Genomic DNA, 22643 nt, shown 5'->3' with positions numbered 1-22643 from the left:
AATTGATAATGCAATCTTTGCAATAAATTTTAGAAATTTTCATATTACTTAAATTTTTTTGACCATTCCATTTTTTTTATTTAATATAATTATTTTAATTAAAAATATAAAATGAAATTCAATTTCAATTTGAATAAATATATAAATTTAAATTCGTAGCTTTTTCTTGATCATTCAATCATATATATATATATATTATTAATTATATATTTATTTATTTTGATCGGTAATAGGCTGAAATCGATAAGGTGTACATATCCTACCTCTTTGTGGGGACCTTTCTTTCAAGAGCACAAATTCTCCACCACTAAGCCAACTCAGATTTACCATTATATTTTTTATTTTTATTGACTATAAATATTTTAATTTAAAAAATAGACTAGAAGATGAAAACGCAAAGCCACCCCAGTGATTAGAATTCTGTTGTAGTTCATGCCTAGATATTGCAGGAAAAAAATAATTCTTCTTTTCTGAAGAATTATGAGCGAAAAATCAGCTTGAGAATTAAAAAAAATGGCAGCATCTCTTCCAGCAGGACTGAATTCATCAGCTCAGCCGTTGGCCCCTCCTCGAAATAACTATTCTTCCAATCAGACCACAGCTCGCCCTTCGCGTACAGACATGCTTTCTTTTAAATTCTTTCCTTGCATTTACCTTCTTATATATTTTGAGGTGTTCCATTCACTCACCTACGCCAAAAATAAATCCAATCACAGGCGAGGATATCAGAAAAGAAGTCGAAGATGAAATCAGGAATTTGCATTCAGAGGTGTATTTATGTTAAAAACTTTTTGTTTCCGGATTATTCACATGAGGCTATAATAATTTCATACCGAAAAAATGTGAAACCTGCTGGCAGGATCCCGTAAAGGTGGCCAAGGCGGCTGCGGGGTTAGTGATGTTGGCCACATTGCCTGCTGCAGAACCTTATTTGCTTCCTGCGGTAAGCATTTTCTCAGTAATTATCAAATATTTTCGTAATTCTGCGTGTTTATAGGTTGTTGTTTTCTTAACGTTTATTTTCTCTGTCTTGTCAATCATTTTCTTAATTCTCTATGTTTATAGGTTTTTGTTTTTTAATGTTTGCTCCTGTTTTACCCTAATTCTGCGGGAATAAATTTTGAGACATTTTTTCAAGCCTTTAAACATGTGCAAAGATTTTTTTGTGGGCATGATAAATTTTGAGTGAGGTTACGAGTTACCATTTTCTTGAAGGTTAGGATACATGTTCAAGATTTTTGATTCGGGTGTCTGATTCATTTTTTCGGGGGTGTGCTATAGTTTGAGTAGGTCATTGCCAGCTCTTTTCATATGCTGTTGGGTGAGCTTGGATCACATTCTTAAGATTTCAAATATGGTCTATGCTTGGATATATCTTATAATTATTACACCGCAATTGATATGGACAGTCTTAGATTTGTAAACATGTACACCATGCCCACTAATTGTTACACCACCATTACGTGTAGACAATCTTTTATGCAGTGAGGGTAAGCTTGAATTGCATTCTACTTGGGTTCAAGCTCTAGAATGCCCTGTAATTATTACACCAAAAACGGTACATTCATTGCATGCCATGTGGTAAGTTTGGATTACATTTTTAATGTTTATAAAATTTAAAAATTGGTTTCAAGCCCGAGGACACCCTATAATCATTCAACCATGAATGCATTGGAGTTATGGGCTATCATACTGTAAATCGTGGATTTGAACCTTTGTCATCCTCTTATACAACCCTTTTGGTAATTTTAGTTTACATTCTCAAGAATTTAGTGTAGTTTGTATTTGAATGTGCCCATTTTTGTTACACCAATGTTGTGAAGGGACTCAAACCTGGATCATCTTTTAAAACTCACAACCTAATGCCTTGGACCAACCTTGTCTCCATTACAATCAGTATTAGGGCTTCACTATGTGGGAGCATTGAGGATTCTTTGCACTGTTGAAGCTTTTGCTAACAATTAGTTTGAGAAGAGCGAATTACGGTTATTCTAAGATTAAATAAATATTTTTAATCTATTTTCAGGGATGACAAAATGATTTCATTAATTTACAAAACTTCAATTTCACTTTAGGAATTTCACAGATTTCGGCAACTGGCTTGAGTGCATCTGGAACAAGTCATTGAATACATATATAGAAGATATCATAGATGTTGGTGGTTCTTCAACTATCACACAAGTATCTATATAGATAAAATGAAGAATCTATGAAACAAGTAGAGCTTATGCCACTTAAGTTGCAGAGGACCAGGTCTTATAAGGATCCTATGTGGCAGCTTTTTCTCTTTCCAGTTCTGCTGTGGTGTCCCTATTGTTAAGATATAGACCAGGAGGAGCAAACATACGGTCAACCAAACTCTTCCAAAAGAGATTTTATTTCTAAATCATTTCAATTACGGTAGTTTGATTCCCCATTTTGTAATGTCCCCACTTTGAAATATAATTTAATAATGAATAATAATAAAAAAATTAAAAATGCAAAAGAATAAAAATAAAAAATTAAATTAAAATATAAAAGAATATAACTAAAATTTGATTAAGTTAATGAATGGTCAAAAGGCATGAAATGATAAGTTGTGACTCCCCCAAATATGAGGTATAAACGGGAGAGGAGAACTCATTTGAAGGGGGGATAATTTTGGGAATCAGAAGTGCAGATCTGATTGTGAAAGGTTGTGTCCCTTTCAAAGGGTAGAAATAATGAAGAGTTGTACTCTTTCAAAGGGTGCTAATGGTGAAAGGGTGTGTCTCTTGCCAAAGGGCATACATGATGAAGAGGTGTGACCTGTCCCTCACATTGAGAGATATAACAAAAAGGAATCAAAATCATCCAGTGACATCGCCATGGGTCAGATCAGATCAGAACTGTTATTAAGTTACAGGCAGTAACATCCTTGTTCTTGGTGGTATGCATGGGGATGTGCTTAATATGTATGCTTAATATATGAAACCTGATAATGTTCTAATGCAGAATTTAATAGTAATATTAATATAGACTGCAATATGTATGACAGTCATATTTAATTTCATATACATTCATAGTACAACAATATATTGACATATTTACAGTCCCAAGCTCTTAACCAGTTCTAATTCCTTTTTCCTGAGGAGTGGTGTGATGTTGTTAGGGAGAGGCGGAGAAAAACCATCTCATGATAGATGAGCCCCAAGGGTGAAAGAACTCATGATCCTGAAATCTGGGCTGTGGGCCCCAAGGGTGAATGGACTGAGGTTCCGGTAATCTGGGCTGCATTAGGGAGATGGTATCATCGTGCCCTAGACAAGCAAGTCTCCCATCCAGGATTAGAAATTAGAAGGGGATTAAGATTAGGCCTGAATAAGGACAATGCCTAACTGTAGATTGAGCAACCCTAGTCATTAAATTTGTAATTACTGTAACATGGTAGTGTTGATGTGTCTTTTGTACACGACCAAATACAGAATAAAATACCTAGAGGTATCTTATCCTCTCTTGAATAAAGTTCCCGAATGCTGAAGATATCGCCGAAGGATCAATCGGAGAAACTCCAAGGTTCTGTTATGTAGGTTCTCTACTTGTGGATAAGCACCAGTGGTCGTTGTGTTTGCTGTTTTACAAGGGGGCTTACGTACTTTCTGGGAAAGCTTTTTCTTGCAACTACTTTTCAATGAGGAACTGAATTCTCCCAATACTAACCAATGTTTCAAAAAAAGGCAAAAGATAAGGGCTTTAAGGAGGCAATACTAAACTAATCCTAAGAATGACTAAATGAGGATTGGTCTTAGCAAAACTCTACCAATTTCAATATTGCCAAAAGATTACAACTCTACTGGAATTGGTGCGATCTTCTAAGGGGATTTAATGATTTTCTAATCACCAATGGGATAGATGCTATCACTAAGATACATATCAGTATCTCCAATAATGATTGAACTCTTAAACAATCTTAATATCTCTAGTTGACCACACAAGGCTCGCTTACAATCAGTAAGGAGCTAGTGGTTTGGACTATGAGTTTTACCAAAGCTCAAGCACAACATTCGCCCTTCAATCTTAAAACTTAAGTACTATCTCTACTAAGAGTGATTCAAGAAGATAAACAACCATGAAAATAGCCACAAGGATTGCAATAAAACACCGTAACTTCAACATTTCATTGATCTCATAGCCAAGTAAAACAACAATTGTTCAACTTTCTCTCTTCACTACTTATTTCTCTGCTGCTAACAATCTTAATCTTATTTCTCTTTTCTTTGACTCTAACTCTCTAACTCTTTAAAATGAAATGAGCGAGGGCTTATATAGCACTCTCAAATACAATGAACGGCCTGGATCAAAAGAAGATCAACAACTGAGATTTTGACACCTAAACCCTAATTAGGGTTTGTTACAAAAAAGACCCCATTTAGATAAACATTATCAATCCATAGCCAATAGAAAATGGCACAAATAACGAGGAAACATAGCCCAATGGGGATAAAGTTGCCACATCATTTTATAACAATTTTTCATCTAGAATTTTGTTCCCTTTTCTATGCTCGTTTCTGGCATATTCAATGAATCTGGACGTAATCCCCTCAATCTCAGCAATGGGAATCTCATGGAGGTTCTTCATTCGTTCTTCCAAGTGAAGGACTTGATCAAAAGCTGCAAGAAGGGTTGTCTCCCATCCAGGCTCTAGCTCTTTTGTTTTCTCGATCAGGAACATAGTAGCATACATCTGATCTCGTTGCTTTTCTGTGACCATGTTCTCCTCCTTGCAAAAAAAATCTTGATCCTGTCTTCCAATTCTTGGACATCTCTATCCTTCTGTCAAGGATTGTACACAATACATCAAACACCTTGTCTTGAATAGGGTGGATGGTACCTTCAACTCGGCTGCATCTGGTATTGATGTCTTCGAAAAGAACTTCCTTCATTTGGAGTAAAGTTGACCATTGCAGAAGGCTATGGGTTCCTCCATCCATTATCTTCATTTGTGCTAAAATCTGTCTTGGCATCCTTCTTATCACTTGCAAGACCGGGATGAAAACTTCTCTAGTGTGAGTGAATGCATCCATAGTTATCAATAGACTATGAATGATTTCGAGGACTTGGATAGCCCGATGGACTGTCTTCATCATTCTGGTTACAAATTCAATGGCTACCTTGTAAGATTCATCAATCCAAGAACTCATGAGTTGGGCTAAGTTCTTCATCCTTTCGGCCTCATTTATTGATTCGGGAGGAAGTTCATGCAAAGGTGATACTGCTGGATCCTGTCGCCTTGATGGTTGACTGAGGTCACTAAAATAATTTCTCCAAGCACGAACCTCCCTTTCTAGCCTTTTATTCTTTTCCATTTCATCTTTGAGTTTGTCATTAAGTGCTCTCATTGAATCTGTCGCTTCTTCCATGGCCTGCTTAGAGGTAAGTGGACCAAGATCAAATGTCTCTAGATCATATCCCTCTGCCAGAATCTCATCCTCATACTTGTCTACTACTGGTGTGGCTACCTGTATCTTCGTGGATCCTGTATCATCTCTAATTACCTTTGACATCTTTGCAGCCTTCTTCTTTTCGATTTCTTCTTGGGAATTTCCTACGAGACTCTCCAAGTCGAATACTTGTTCTTCCTCTTCAACCACAACTACCCTTGTCAGCCTTTCTTTTAGCCAATCTGGAATGGAAGACTTTCTTTCCCTCACCTGTATTTCCTCAGGTAGGGGTCTATCGTCTCTGAAAGGAGATGTTGCTTCATCATCATTCTTTTCTTCTTGTCGTTCATTAGCACCAATGTGGAGAGATTGACTCGATGAATGTTGAGGCGTTCATCCTTTACCTTGTTTATCATTTTGCACCATGGATTCCATAGACTCATCAATTTCATACACTATCTCCTTTTGATCTTCTCCTTGACTTGTCTCTTTTTCATGTCTAGAAGACGTACTTGATGGACAATTAGGATTGACCTTTTGTTTCTTCTTGGAAGGTTCTCTCTTCTCAGGTCCTTCCTTTCTCTTTGATCCCTTGGAATGAGAAGTATTCTCACTCACACTTGGTTCTCTTTCTTTTGTTCTTGTTTCTAGGGTGAATGTCATGGCTACATTTTGCTCCTTATATTTTTGATGTTGTACACCCATCTGCGAGTGCAATTTAAAACAGGGTCCATCATTGCTCTTAGGTCGGCAACTTCTAGCTCATTCCAATCTATCTTCACTTCTTTGTCTTCCTTCTCATCGGACGATTGGAGATATCTACCACTGTCCTGGGCTTGATCAACTACTCTATAAACCTTACATCTCCGGATAAGATCCAAGGGTAATCTGGAATGCATCTTTCTCTTCACCTCTACATCATCCTGGACATTCATCCAGAATTCCTCTACTTGAAACTCATGTTTGTATTTTTTCCCAACTGTCTCTTCCATATGACCATGAGGGTCGAAATTCTCCCTTGAGGCAAAGGATGTGAATGGATACAGAGATAATTCCTTCTTTGCATCTTCTGCGGCTTGAGAATTAGGACACACTTCAATTGAATTTCCCAGTAAAATAGGTATGGGGATACCATTTCCATGCTTATGTCTTGATGCTTTAGCCTAAGTTGAAAACTGTCTAGTCACCTCAAGTAATATTATTCTGTCCGTAGGATATCTTGGCAACATATAGGGAGGTGAAGGACACCCATGGACCCTAATGTAGGTGAATTTTGGAAATTGGATGAACCATGCACCATGCTTCTTCACGAGCTCTTGTGCCTCCGGAGACAATTGATGGTGAATCCCTCCTTGCAATGTCCTGGTGATATACATCGTGAAGGTGTCATTGACTAGTTTGTAGCAATTCTTAGGTGGATGATGTAGTTGAACATAAGAATCACATGCTCTTATCTCTCCTATCCCTCTCCCAACAACTCCTCTATGGGGTAACCCGACATACTCAAAACTTCTGACTAAGGAATATATAACATATGAACCCATGTGGAATGACTTAGTAGGGACTAGCCTCCTCAACTGCACGTCTAGGTTGCTAATGATTCTAGCCCAATTGAGCATTCCTTTTCCTTGGACGATCACCTGAATAAAGAAGAACATCCACTTGTCGAAGAAGAAGGCCTGAGAGGCACCTATAACCCGATTGAGCATGGTTATCAAGTCCCTGAATTCTTCTTGGAAATCAATTCTGTGTGGCGTATTAGGTATCTTGTTCAAGCGAGGCCTACTCTTGAGTAACCAATTCTTGTTGACGAAGTTCAGACAGGTATCAGGATCATCTTCGTAGATAGACCTAGCTCCTTCCAAGCTCTTATAGATCATATCTCTCGGCTCCGGAAGATGAAAGGCTTCACTTGTAGCTTCTTCTGAAAGATAGGCTAGGACAGTTCCATCCTTGGCTACGATCATCCTTGAATGTGAATCATAGTGCCGGGCACATTCAATCATCAGCTCGTGACATTTGACTGCAGGAGGGAAGCCTGCAGCCTTGATGATGCCACTCTCAATTATCTTCTTGGCTATGGGTGACGGCTTGTCGATGTAGGGTGCTTCTTGAAACTTCTTCACATTGAAGTTTCCTAGATTGGTGTCTCCGATATTGCTCCATTTGGACACGATCCTGGTCTCCAAATCATCGTTCTTTTGATCTTCTTTGATGAGAGCCTGCCGGGTGGTGGATCCATTGGCCTTGGGGGTCGTCATTTGATACCTACAAAAAGAGGTTTAAGTTAGGTTTAAGTATAATACCTCAAGATAGGAGATTTGAGACCTTTCAAAGAAATGATTAGATTTCAATTTGAAAATAGAGTGATAAACCCTTAAAATTATGAATTTTCAAATTGATAATACTTATGAATCAAATCGGATTATTGAAGACTTAACCTCACAAAGGATTGATATAGAAAATTGAATCAAATCTTCAATATACTTTTAAAAATCTGATTGTACATACCTTCTCCTTGATTTCTAGCTATCAACTTGAAAAGATGGATAAAGAAAAACGAAGATTTGCTGGACGAAAGGTCTTTGATCTGAATTTCGGGTTCTCCCTTGATGATTTTAGCCTTCAATCAGCCTTTAACCAGTCTTCCTCAACCAGAAATTCACCTAAACCTGCTGAAATTCGCTCCTCTAATTCTGCTCTTCAAATTTGCATAGGAAAGAATACAAATGAATGATTAAAGATTTCAAAATTCACCTTCCTTTATAGGGCGCTCTCATCATTTTACCAAAAGGCCGACTTCATAAATGTATAAAACAATAAAATAAAATCACCTCAAGGCATGGCCGACTTAGCAATAAAGCAAAAAGAAATTGTTTTTGGGTGCCAAAGAGTAGATTTTTCCTCTTTAAATTAATTTTAAAGCCCAAAGGTCAATTTGGCCAATTTTAACAATTGCTTAGTCAAGGCATATTTGCTTTATTTATCAAACATAAGGCTTAATGAGTGATTTAAGATAAGAAAAATGTGCCTTGAAATTCGCTTGTGGATTCTTTAAAGAGACAAGGCAAACCTAGAAGATGTCTAGAGTTTTTTCAAAACTTGATGAAGGCACATTTTCTTCATAGTCACTAGAATGTTCATGGCAAGAGAAAGGCTTAAATCACCCTAAGGAGGCTTGCTTGAGTATCTCACCTAGGTACATTTACTCCATCTATCAACACCCTCACAAACTTGATTTTTCTCTACTTCATGCTCTTGTCATCATGTCCTTGCAACTTGCCTTTGCCTAGTTGAAACAAGGTAAAAAAAAAGGTATTTCCAAGGATTTCGCCCTGGACCCTTTGGAAGAGTTAGGAGCGATTTCCTTAATTAGGTCTCAATTACCTCACTCCTTCACTCCGAATTTCTCTTAAAGGTAATCATATGCTAGTTTAGCTTTTCAAAAGCCTAGGGATTCATTTTTTAGCTTCCACCATGGGTGAATTATGTGATCATGAGAATTTCGCTCTAGACCCTTGGAAGGGTTAGGAGCGAAATTCAAGTTCTAGGTCAAAATTTGCACTTCCTGAACTCAAAACTTACTCAAATGCAAGCTTGTGACAATCTTCAAGTCTAATCCTCCTTTATCACTGTCCTGGCCTAGCTCAAACTTGAAGGAAAAATGATATCTTGTGAATTTCGCTCTGGACCCTTTGGAAGGGTCAGGAGCGAAATTCAAGTTTTAGGCTTAATCCTTCATCTCCTTTACTTCAATTCATCTTGCAAGGCTAAATAACATCATTCCAACCTCAACCACGCCCTAGGAATCAAAGTCCTGGCTTCACACAAGGAGGAAATATGTAGTTTGAAGAATTTCGCTTTGGACCCTTTGGAAGGGTCAGGAGCGAAATTCATGTTTTGCTTGTCTTCTTCTACCTAGCTTCATTCTTTTCACTTTGTTTCCCCTTGACTCCCTCATTTGAATCCATTTCTCAACCTAACAACATTTGGTTGATCCCCAAAAAGCTTGGAAAGGAAAATTCGCTCAAAATCATAGTTAGGGACAGGACCTATCCAGGATTTCGCTCTGGACCCTTTGGAAGGGTCAGGAGCGAAATTCTTGTCCTAGCTCAAAATTTACTTTTTTGGTGGTCAAAAATCATTTAAAGGTAATCCCAAAGGCTTCTCTCACCTTGGTGTAGGCCTGGCTTGGCACAGATTTTGGAGGATAAGATGGGTTTTAGGATTTTTTGCTCTAGACCCTTTGGAAGGGTCAGGAGCGAAAATCTTGTTTTGAGCTTATTCCTTCATTCTTTCAACCTCAATCAACTTCAAAAGGCAAGGACACACCTCTTCACACCCATCCAAGCCATAAAAACCAAAGACTTGACTTGCTTTGAAGGGAAAATAGGTGATTTTAAGAATTTCCCTTTGGATTGGAAGGGTCAGGAGCGAAATTCATGTTTTTGCTCAATTCCTTCAAGTTTGAAGATCACCAACAAGTCAAAGTCATGCCTAAAGATATCTCCAACCTCAACTCATCCTAAACCACACTTGTCTTAGCCCAAATTTGAGAGAAAAGAGAGGTTTTGGGGAATTTCGCTCTGGACCCTTTGGAAGGGTTAGGAGCGAAATTTCCATTCTAGGTTTGATATTTCATCTTTTCAACTCCAATCTTCTCTAGAAGGCAAACATACATCATTCTTCACCCAAGGAACAAGGTTTGTGGCCTAAGCCTGGAAGCAAATGAGGTCAATAAAGAATTTCGCTCTGGACCCTTTGGAAGGGTCAGGAGTGAAATTCTTGTCTTAGGCCAAATCTTTATCTTTTAATGCATCCAACCACCTTTCAAGGCAAGAACAAACCAATTCACTCTCTAACATGCCTTAGAAATCAATGCCTATCCAAAACAAGGAAGGAAATGAGTGTTATAAGGATTTTCGCTCTGGACCCTTTGGAAGGGTCAGGAGCGAAATCCTCTTTCCAGGTTGATTTTGCACTTCACTCAATCAATTCTCCCTCAAGCTTGATCAAACCAACTTCTTTCCACCCTAATCTAGGCAATCCACCACCAAAATAGCTCCAGACAAGGCTAACCTAAGTCTTAAGGCACAAAGGTGGTCAAATGGAGGATTTCGCTCTGGACCCTTTGGAAGGGTCAGGAGCAAAATTCTCCTTCTAGGTTGATTCCCATCATTTGATTGCTTCAAACTTTCTCTCCAAGGTAAATATGCATCCAAGGCCTTCAAATCTTTTCTTAGAAGCTCCAAACTTGGTCAAGTCAAAGAGCAAAATGGATAAAAAATGAATTTCGCTCTGGACCCTTTGGAAGGGTCAGGAGCGAAATTCTTGTTTTGGTAAAAAATCCTCCATTCTTTCACATCATATCACCTCGAAAGGCAAAGACACATCATTCTCCTTCCAACTATGCCCAAGGAACTAGGTTTGTGTGCAAACAAAGAGGAAAAAAGGTGTCTTCTAAGAATTTTGCTCTGGACCCTTTGGAAGGGTTAGGAGCGAAATTCATAAATTGGGTTGATTTCACATTCGCTTTCTCCTTTTCATGCCTTGGACATACTTTGTTAGGCTTCCCTTTCCTCATGATTATGCAAATTTACCTTGAAAATGTCCTGACTTTGCCTTAGACTCAACCCTTTGATGCATTTCCTTCCATATCCTTGCCAATTTGCTCAATAGCTCCTAAAATCGCCTCTTGAATCTTCCCTTCGCCACTGACTCTACCCAATCGACTCTGACTTGAAGGAAGACATGACTTTGACACGAAAACCAACAATCCTGACCTACCCCGACTTGAGACTTTTATCTCCTGAAAGGTAAGACCCCTCTAGGATAACCCTTGGGTTCAAGGCAGACAACATATGACTTCCCAAATCCAGGCTACACTCAGCTTTGAAAGAAACCCTAGGATGAGCTCTTTGAGAGAAACCCTAATCTACCCAGCCCAGGCGACCACTAACTCACTCAAAACACCTAGCAAGCAAATAAAAACCTAGCTAAGGGAAAGCAAAACCCAAGAAAAAGAGGGGGTTCCCATCCTAATGGGGCGATGTGTGAAATAGTCACAACAGGTAGGTAGTAATGTATGTTTCCCTTTGGGAGTTGACAACCTATAAATAGGGGACATTACACATTTCCTCTTTCTCACTTCCTCTTTGAAGACATAAATTGAATTACCATGGAATAGCAATACAAAAATGGAAACAGTTCAGCAACCTATAAATCCACTTTGATGATTCGAGATGTTTTCCTGACCTGGAAATTATTAGGGTATCAATAAGATCTGAATCCCTGAAGAGGATTCTGGGAGTTAAACCTGAAATGTTGTAAGACATGATTGACTTGTGATTTATATCTCAAAATGCTTACTTGTGGAAATCACAAATCTTCAACTACTAAAATATTTCTAGGAGATTGATTTTTTTCTTGAGTGTATTGCTCAAATATAGAAGTTTCCTCGAAGAAATCATAATTTGATTTCATATTCCTTAATATTACTGAAAATTTATGATATTGATTGTTGGAGTTCCAAAATGCTTATAACTTTGTATTTATCTTATCCTTGGCTAATTTGGTGGTAAAATAATTAATTAGAAACATTACAAATTCCTAGTCCACTCTTGCTTCCCAAATTTGCTCTTGGTGGGAAAATCATTAATTAGAAATATTTTAATTTCCCACTCTACTCTTGCCAAATATCCTCTTGATGTGAAAATCATTAATTAGAAATGTTTCAATTTCCCACTCCACTCGTACTCGCCAAATTTTCTCTTGGTGGGAAATTCATTAATTAGAAATATTTCAATTCCCACTTCGTTCTTGGAGGAAAAGTCATTAATTAGAAATATTTCAAACTACCCATTATGGCATAAAATCCAGCACTTAGTGTTTTCAAATATTTTAATTTAATATTTAAATGTCCTTTTGATATTGAAAATATTTGGACATTCATAAATATTAAATTAATTATTTTCCTTAAGCTTCTACCCATTATGGCATAAAATCCGGCACCTAGTGTTTCCAAATATTTTAATTTAATATTTAAATGTCCTTTTGATATTGAAAATATTTGGACATTCATAAATATTAAATTAATTATTTTCCTTAAGCTTGTCTGATTAACCCACGGAAGAATAAAATGGGTTAATATTGACCAAAAACCAATTTAACAAAAGAGGACATGACATTCTCAGTCAACCCTAGCCTAGCATTACCTTTGGAGGAGTAAAATCAGTAAATCACCACTGAGAACAGTCATACAAAATTATACAGTAGCTTTTTTATATCATTCCTAGTCACCAACAATCATTCTTAGTGTTACATCAATCATATAAGGTACCATTCTAATCATTAGAAGGTTACACAAGTCATATAAGGTGTCGTTCTAGCATTTTGGAAGTTTACATCAGTCATACAAGTGAAAAATAATTGAATCAATAATCGAATGATATTGAATGAATTAATAATGAATACACAAGTGTATATAAAGGAATTACAAGACGGTGTTCTAAAAAGAACGAACCGTTAATCTAAAACATTAACATGAAGCTAAAATGAGTAAAGCGCTAAATAAAGCTAAAAGCTAAAATCTAAAAAGCAAACTATCCGTTCTTATAAAAGAAGCAATAGTTTCACTTAATGAACTAAAAAGCAAAAAGCTAAATAAGTCGACAACTAAGATGATGAACTAAAACGCTAAATAAGTCGACAACTAAGATGATGAACTAAAAAGCTAAATGACTAACTAAATGACCATTAATAGAACCACTAAAAAGGTAACTGACTAAAAGAATTAAATATTCTAATAACAAGGTGCTGTACTAGTTCTCAGAACGTTACAACAGTCATATAGGGTGCTATTCCAATATTCTGGAAGGTTACATCATTCAAAGAAGGTGCTGTAACAATTATTAGAAGGTTATACCAGTCATATAAGGTGCTGTGCGAGTATTCTGGAAGGTTACATCAAACATATAAGGTGTTGTCCCAGTTAGCAAAACATTATATCAGACATTAATAGTGCTATACTTGGTTTTGAGAGCATTAGTAAATCATTTGGAGTGCCTTTTCAGTGGCCATATTGCATGCCATGTCCCTTTTTTAAAAATTAGGAGGGAGATTGTTTGTGCAAGGAGTCGTCGGAGTTTGGGGGTTGGGACCGTATAATGTGAGCAAAGGGTTGCCTTTCATTATACTAAGGGTGTTATATGACTTGTGGGGAAATGAAGTGATTACTATCGCCGTCTTAAAAAACCTCACTTTCGACTACCAAGTGAATGAATAATTCTACAGTACGTTGTGGAGGAGTTGAAGCCATATAATGCAATGACTGACTAGCTTTATTCAATCTGTGCTATAATTTATTTCCTTTTCTGAGTGCAAATTTAATTTAGGTAGCTATATGACTTGATGATAAAGGGGTCGTACTTTATACTCGTCCTTAGAATTTCCATTGGAGCTTAAATTTTAAATCTTATATTTTCTCTTTTTCTTCATAAGTTGATTTTTATTTTCTAATTTTCTTTTTCTTTTTTTTGTAAAATATTTGTGGAGTTGATTTGACTTGATCAATATTTGTATGCTCCATGCTACATATTTTTCTTAGTACTTTGAGATGTATCATTGATTATTTTTCATTTGTTCATCAGTTGCACTTCATTGAGGCTTGTAGCTTCAAGAAAATTACAAGTTGACGAAAATACTTCATAATCCTCCATTTGCTAGTAAATAGGCCACAAAGATAATTTGTTTCATCCTCCGAACATGATTGTAACTCCAATTCCTTCATCATTAGATTCCATTGGACCCTGATTCTTCATCCATTCTTCTCTAGAATTTGAATCTGATGAATCTGAGGAAGCTGCTTCCTTAGTGATTGCTGGATTCTTCATATCAATTATATATTTTCAACCCTTGTTCTCAATCGAGATGGTGTTCTTTTTCTAGTTTTTGTCTGCTACCAACCAGCCCTTACCCAACAATGCATCATACACTTTCATTTCTTGATGAAATGGCCACAAAACTCAACAAAAATGATTGGGTACCAATAATTACCTTTTGTCCCATTAAAATTCCAATTACCTTAATACCTTGCTGATCTGCAACCACTAGTTGAAAAGTTGGGGGCCAAATGGTTGGCTTAACGAGACTTCTCCAAGTGTCTTTCGGAAGTATGTTCATGCTAGACCCACCATCAACAATTCTATTGGTGAGATTCCTTCCAAGGATTTCCATATTCACCACCGTTGGTTTATTTGCCATGTCAATTGTCAATAACAATGGATCAATCACTTGGTTGTCTGATAGTGGAGGTTTGGTTATTGGATATTCATTCTCACTTTGAACCTTGTTCCATGATGCCTTTCTTTTTCTGTATGTGGGTCCAGGTACATAGCCTTATTTACTTGGGCACGAGTAATGGCCAACACTTCATTTTGTGTGTCAACATCAATTAGGTTGATGTTAGCCTTTTGATTTGGACATCCAACACCATCATGGTTTCTAGGTCCACACCATTTGCACAATAATTGCACTTTGTCTTTCTCGTTCTAGTAGTCTCCTACGAAGTGTCCCCATTCATTACATTGTCAACACTTTATATGCAGGGCATCCTTTGGGGTCATATTGGATTTGATTTTGCCCTCTTTGATTATAGATAACTGCTTGGAGATTTGTGACTTCGATGGAGTGGACTCTCCTTGTGTGAAGAGTACTTGTGTACTTTTGGTTTTGAAATTGTATGGGCATTCCTTTATTGAATGACCCATAACTTGGCAAATATCACAAAACATCTTTCTAGGACAATTACCTTTTGTGTGCCCCTCAAATTTGCACTCAACACACCATAGTTTGTTAGTTTCTTTCTCCACATTTGATTCTTTCACCATTTGGAGCATGTCCCTCCAGAGTGCTTGTATCTTTCCCGATTAATTTTCGTTGTTGTCATCCAAACTTCCATCTTCCTTGGTTTTTCTTTTATTGTGCAAGGACATTTTATCATCACATTCTATGTCCATTGCGTGGTTGTAGGCTTCAGAATTTGACGAGGGTGGTACTACATTTCTTTTCTTAATGACGAAAGTAAACCTTCAATGAACCATCACTTTTTTAGACCATTAGTCAGTTCAGTTTCCAATTTTACTAGCACTTCTTTAAGTCTACGATTATAAGTTCATATATTTTTGTGCTTACCTTGTTTTGTTTTGTAAATTTTTACTACTATTTCATTATCATCATGAAGCAATTTAAACTCTTCTTTGAACTTCGAAGGCCTTCTTTAATCTCTCCCATGTATTTATGGAGGCTTGGTCAATTTTTGTATACTAGTCAATCGTACACCTCGCAAGGTGGTTGGAAAAGATTGTAGCCAAATTGTTTTATCATCTTGCCCATTTATTGCCTAGATTGATTCACAAGTCTTATAGTGCTTGATGGTATCCTTTGATCTTTACCTTTAAATTTGGGCAAATTTTTCTTTTCTCCACTAGGGCTTGTCATGGTTTTATTTTGAAACAAACCTAGCACTTGGAATTTGTTTGTTTGGGAGTTTTGATTTAGACATTGTAGTGCTTCTCTTGTGCTCTCGGCCATATAATAATCTTCCACTCTTCCCTCGTCAGCCTTTCGTGGACTTGGTTTGCCTTCAGATCTTCTTTTATATACACCCTTAGCTTGACTTCTCCTTGATTGACAACCTTTCAATGCCCTATAGGCTACTCATACAATTCTACGAAGGACGTGACTTCGTCTCCCAACTTCCCTTGTCTAGAGAAGGTTGCCTTGACTTTTCAACTTGACTACATTATCGGGAAGGGCCTCGACTTGGGAATTGTCCGGTTGTATTTTCCTTGAGTGTTTCTTGTAATCTTCTCCTTTGTTCCCTTTCCTCAATGATCTTTAATGATCACTTGATCTCATGGTCTTGACCACCTTTTGGTCTCTTCTCGCCTTTATTGGGATCTAAGGACATGAATCACTCAAATGTGACCCAATTTCTTTTAAGGCAATGACACCAAATGTTTACTACTCTATCTAATAAAATATATACCTGAATTAATATTAGAGATGACAATGCATACTAGTTACAAGAGTATAATATCTTTTTATTTGCACTTGAATTTATTAGAGAAGAAGACCAGCGATGGTCAACCGGGGATCAGAGTTTATCTGACTAGATCATACTACTTTCCTTGACATTACACAAAATATTTAAAGGACCTAACGATTGCCAAGAGGAACACAACTGTCAACTAGCTGACGCTTATAACTACCTGATGCTTATAACTACTTGAAACTGACAAACACTTGATATGAATAATTAATACATAGTTGGATAACCAATATTATCAAACATAATAATAGACCTTGTATGCTGACTACACAGCCTAAATGATCTAACCTAACTACAACTGAGTTCAAGTCAATGTAAGAAAGGTCTATTATAATTGCACTTGAGATTAATTCAGCAATAAATATGGAACGTATGACTCCATTCCCCCATGGAGTGGAAAGGATGAAAGGCTTTGGTTACATGAATTTTAAATTCATTATTGAATCCAATGAAATGTGATATCTAGAAGCTGGACTAACAATAAAACCAAATCTATTGAAAGGGTATGATTTCACATTAGGAATGCTATATATTTCATATAAGGATTTGTCCTTAGAATGTTGGGCCTATAGATTTTCTTTGCAATCCCAAACTGAGCCAGGGATGCAAGGGGAAAGAAAGAGCAGAGAAAGAAGAAACATGGGGAGAAAGATTCATCAAACTCTCCATACAACTGGAGGCAAGATGAGGAAGCCATTGCACGGAGAGAAATATTCCATGACCAGAAAGAAGGCAAGAATGCTGATATTACACGTGGAGATGTGATGACCAAAGTGGTGTAAAGAGGGATAGATTGGGGACTTGAATAAGCCCACAAACGGTTGTGGACACCTGTAGGGATTTAGCAAATAGGCACAACTGCTGTGGAAGGTAGTTCCTTAAAAATTTCAAAGTTGAATTGGGACTTCTTAGATGTTATGCTCTTGTGGATGAAGATCACATACAATTTTTGTTACAGTGTTTTGTTTTTTCTTCATTGTCTTACATGTGAATGCTGATGTTTTTTCGTTCAATTGCTTTCGTCTTATGCACTTTTAATGTGGATACTGATATTCTTCTTGTGGGTACATAGGTAACTCAGTTATCCATGTTACTGGAAAATGCAGTGTCAATTGATGTCCAGGTAAATATGCATGCAATTTTTTCAATCTTTTACACTGAATTTGCAAATGTTGGTTAGTAGTTTGATAGGATGCATGCATTGTTGTGTCATTGGGATGCATATATTACAGCTTACAGGAAATATGTTAGGCCTAAAATGAATGGATGATGAAACTCCAATGGTGTGTAAAGTGCAATTTGTAAGTAAAACATAACAGAATTATATGCTTGTGGAATTCGGACATATGGCTAAAAACTAGGTAAAAGGAGGATATGCTTATTTCAACCAATTATTTGATTACATTCATTGTACTGGAGATCTATATTTTTTTCTTTATGAAGAATTAGGAGTGGTGTTTTTAAGTAAAATTCTTGCTATCAAGTTAATTATTACTTTCAAATTTTTATCAGATAAGCATACATTTCTCCATACTCCGGCGAATTAAAACTCAATCAAAATTATCATCCAATTATCTGATTACATTCATTGTATTGGAGATCTATATTTTTTTCTTTATGAAGAATTAGGAGTGGTGTTTTTTTAAGTAAAATTCTTGCTATCAAGTTAATTATTACATTCAGATTTTTATCAGATAAGCATACATTTCTCCATACTACGTGCTGATGTGTTTTTCATGCACATGCAAACACAGAATAAAATACCAAGGTATCTTATCCTCTCTTGAACAAAGTTATCCGAATGCTGAAGATTTGCCTAAGGATCAATCGAAATAACTCCAAGGTTCTTATATGTAGGGTCTCTACGTGTGGATAAGCTCAATTTGGTCTGATGTGATTATGCTGGAAACACAAGGGGACTTACATTCGAATGCCTAAGCGTTTGATTTGCTGGAACTCAAGTCCTATCTACTCACCGGGATAATAAAGAAATAACCAAAAGGCGCAGGGTTTAGAGAGTCTAATCTAAGACCTAGAATGTAAGAAGATAGATGAATGACTAGGTGGAGTCCTACTGAGTTGGGTCTCACCATCAGGTTGAACAATCTAACACCAACTCAGTGCAATCTTCTAAGGGATGCTTCGAATATGTTCGAATTGTTACACATCAGACATTGATCACCATTCAACTTAATGCAGGAACAATAGACGCATAACAATTCGAGATTAAGCTCATTTAATGCCAGTTGACCACACAAGGCGCACTTACAATCAATAAGAGGCTAGTGGTTTGGACTAGACGGATTCCACACGAGTGCATTTAGTAACTTCCTTCATTCAATCTAATCATTTACCATCTAAAATGAAGATTCAACGAGAAACCATGCATATTGCAAAGAAACAACACACTTCACCATAACTTCAATGAAAATGAAGTTCATTTACAATCAAGACAACAATTTCTTGCCTTCTCTTCCTAATCTACTCTAATTGCTATTCTATTTGCTATTCTTACTATTAGCTATTCTAACCACTATTAACTAACTATTAACCTTTACAAATGAAGAGCCAGAGCTTTATATAGAGAGCTCTTTACATTTCAATGGCTTTGATTGATTTACAATCAATGGCTAGGATTACAAAATGAAAACCCTAATTAGGGTTTGTTACAACAAACTCCTCTTAGCCAATGAGAAAATTACATTTCATGAGTGTGGACCAATAGGAAACAGGAGTAGGTACATCGAAGTCTGTGCTTTCGCTGGTGAGTCAGGTACATTGAATCTGGACATGTTGATGTGGACCTATCTGATTGGAGGAACAGTGACTGGGATGCCTCCTTGTCTTGCGTTTGTGCTTGGTCAGGGAACTTTATATCTCTTGATATTCGATGAGAAGCTTAACTTTGATTAAGTCTTCTGAAACTATCTGCTTCTTCAACGTACCCTTGCATTGACTTTGGTTGATCCTCCTTCGTCTTGATGTACCTGATGAATGATGTACCTCTCCTTGACTCTCCTTTGTTTGATGAAGCCTCCTCTTGATTTTGCATAATGGCGATAAGAAGTCATGGTCAAGTCGCCTTCTCTAGTAGCTCATCTTGCCTTGAAATGTTTATAAGATCTTTCTTCTGATATCTTGTGATCTCTTTGAGGACAGTTCTAACACTTGAAGTTCTTTGATTTTAGCAACACCCTGGGTACCTTCTCATGCATCTAAGTGTCCTTGATGATGATGAAACTTGAAGAGGTCTCCCTTGTCCTAGCCTGATCTTCCTGCAACTTGATTTGATTGACCTGCAAAACAAACAAAAGGTGATTAAGAATACATGATATATATATTGATTCTAACATGGCATTTCTTACCTTAAATCATCAACAAGAAAGTATTAGAATTAATTTTGCTCTGGACCCTCTCCAAGGACAGGACCTATAATGAAATTCGCTCTGGACCCTCTGGACGGGTTAGGAGCTAATTTAGCAATTTCACTTAATTCCCTCATCATAACTCATTCTTCAAGGCATTAGACTTCATAATTGCGCTCCTTCTAGGTATAAACAAGTCATTTGCTCCCAAAATTACTTAGGAACGAGGTCATTCAAGTGCTAAAGCAAGGTACACGGTCCATTGAAGAAGTTTGCTCTGGACCCTTTCGAAGGGTGAGGAGCGAATTTCTTCCTTTAGGCTGAATTTCTTCCTTTAGGTTGAATTCTTCCGTCTTCTTACTTCAATTTGCATTGATCTTCACCTTTCAATCCCTCTCTCTTGAAGACATCATTTATTTGACCCCCAGGAAGGCCTAGAAGAGATCTCGCTTGGGTACCTTTGGAAGGTACATATCCTCAAGAGGAATTCGCTCTGGACCCTTTAGAAGGGTCAGGAGCGAAATTTGGCATTTTGCTCAATTTTCCTTCATAGAACTTCATTTCTCATTCTTTTCTCATCAAAAACAAGTCTTTTACCCTAAAAAGTGCTTAGGAATGGGTTAGTTCAAAGGTTTGAGCAAGGTACAAGACTTCTAAGAAAATTTCGCTTTTTAGGGTTTGTTTTCTGGGTCTTTTAGGGTTTTGTCCGTTAGCCTTTGCATTTTTAGTGTCGCCAAGGGGATCACATGGATAGCAAGTCCGGCTTGAGTGATGTCCTGAGCCTGAAATTTGGCTAAGTCTGAAAGTCCTGATCCTGAAAATTGGCTAAGTCTGGAATGTCCTGATCCTGAAATTTGACTAAGTCTGGAAATTGAAAATCCTCTAAAAACTAGATTTTGCAATATAGCTCCTGGAGGTCTGAAACCACTCTCAAACATCCTGAAAGTATATATGGAATATAACTTATAATTTTCTTCTTTCTTATACTTAAATGTTATATTCCATAAAATTATCCTGACGGAGAGTTCAAAAAGTCAAATTTTGCTCCTGACCCTTCTTGAGGGTCCAAAGCAAATTTCGCTTCTGACCCTCTCAGGAGGTCCAAAGCGAATCTCGCCCCTGACCCTTCCAGAGGGTCCAAGGCGAAAATCAACCTAGGACTCATTCCTTGCCTTATTTGACCAAATTTTGATTTGCAAAGCATTTTGTTTGGACTTTGGGATTGATTAAAAACCTTGAAGGAAATGATGAATTTTGGCCAAGATTAGGAATTTCGCTCCTGACCCTTCTTGAGGGTCCAGAGCGAAATTCATTATAAACTTCATTTGCCACCTTGTTTGAGCTTGAAACCTTGTTCCTGGCCTTAAAAACGATCTTACCTTGCCCTGTGAAGTGATTTGAAACTTGAAGATTGAGCAGTTTAGCCTAGATTGTGAATTTCGCTCCTGACCCTTGCTGAGGGTCCAAAGCGAAAATCTTATTTGAGCCTATTTGTCACTAATTTTGGCTAAATTTTTATGTGCAGGGTCTCCTGGAAGGAAGGTTGAACATCATTCAAAGGTTTGGACGCTTGAAAAATGGTGAATTTTGCCCAAAACCAAAATTTCGCTTCTGACCCTTGCTGAGGGTCCAGGGCGAAAATCTTAGTAGAGGACATTTATTGCCTTGTTTGATCAAATTGAGGTGATTTCGAGTTTGAAAAAGGAGGAACCAAGCCTAGAAAAGGAAATTTGCTCCTGACCCTTGGCGAAAATCTCAAAATCTCCCATTCTGCCTTGCAAAACGAAATCAAACTTGGATTGGGAGCAAGAAGAAAGATATTTCCTAGCATTGTGAGGTGGATTGAAGTTGGAATGATCAAGAATTTGCTCAAAAAACTCAAAATCGCTCCTGACCTTTGCTGAGGGTCCAGGTTGAAATCACTAGCAAGCTTCATTGAGACCTTGATAAAAAATTGATATTTTCCAGTTTGCACTAAATCACCAAAATTGCTAAGTTTGAGACATTTGGAAAATTAAAATTTGCATTAATTTAAAAACATTTTGCATTTAATAAATTAATTTTAAGCCTTGAAATAATTAAAAAATCCACCTTGGAGGCACTAAAATTAATTTTTAAAATTAAAAATACAAATTGAGCGCTCAAGCACATTTATTGGCTTTTGCAAGCAAGTCGGCCTCCTTTTTAATGGATTATTGTCTTATTTTATTATTTAAAAAAAAAAAAACTAGGTCGGCCTCATGGAAAGAAGGTGAGCGCTCTATATAATAGGGGGGCATTGTTTCAAGTTCAAATCATTCATTCATCCCTTCTAAAGTGCAAAATTGAGGAGCAATTTGAGGAGCGAAATTCAGAAGATTGAAGGCGAAATTTTGCTAAGTGTGGAGGCTAAGGAGGGTGAAATTCTTTTGAAGACTAATGGAGGCGCAATTCATCCAAGAGAGGGCTATGATTTAAACTTTGCCTAGCAAAATCCATTTTTCTTGCATCATTTTCAAAAGGTCTTAGAGTTAAGTACTCAAGAGGAGGTATGGTGAAATTATCCTAATATCCTTGTTCAAGACTTGATTTTTGGGCACTTTTTTTAGAAAAGTCAAGTGTTGATTAATTAATTAGGAAATGATAACTCTAGATTTATCATGAAGTTTCCTAATTAATATCTTAAATCTTCCTTTTGAGTCTTATTTTCTACCCTTTAATGCTCAGGGACTAATTTTGAAATGTTGTGTAGGTATCAAGATGGCGACTCCTAAGGCCAGAGGATCTACA

At 37.0% G+C, this 22643-nt stretch overlaps 1 protein-coding gene across 1 annotated transcript in view; it reads left to right on the top strand.

Moving 5' to 3' along the window:
* The first annotated feature begins 378 nt into the window (after window positions 1-378).
* Window positions 379-22643, top strand: part of LOC131070280 (uncharacterized) — a 64665-nt gene continuing 42400 nt past the window's right edge. Inside the window, exons 1-4 of the mRNA XM_058005788.1 lie at window positions 379-613; window positions 717-769; window positions 860-943; window positions 17582-17632. Of these exons, the coding sequence (XP_057861771.1) occupies window positions 514-613; window positions 717-769; window positions 860-943; window positions 17582-17632 (288 nt within the window). The 5' untranslated portion in view covers window positions 379-513. The remainder of the gene's footprint in view (window positions 614-716; window positions 770-859; window positions 944-17581; window positions 17633-22643) is intronic.

Source organism: Cryptomeria japonica, chromosome 4 (assembly GCF_030272615.1).
Source record: "Cryptomeria japonica chromosome 4, Sugi_1.0, whole genome shotgun sequence".
Lineage (NCBI taxonomy): Eukaryota > Viridiplantae > Streptophyta > Pinopsida > Cupressales > Cupressaceae > Cryptomeria > Cryptomeria japonica.
This window is presented reverse-complemented; position numbering and strand designations above follow the sequence as displayed.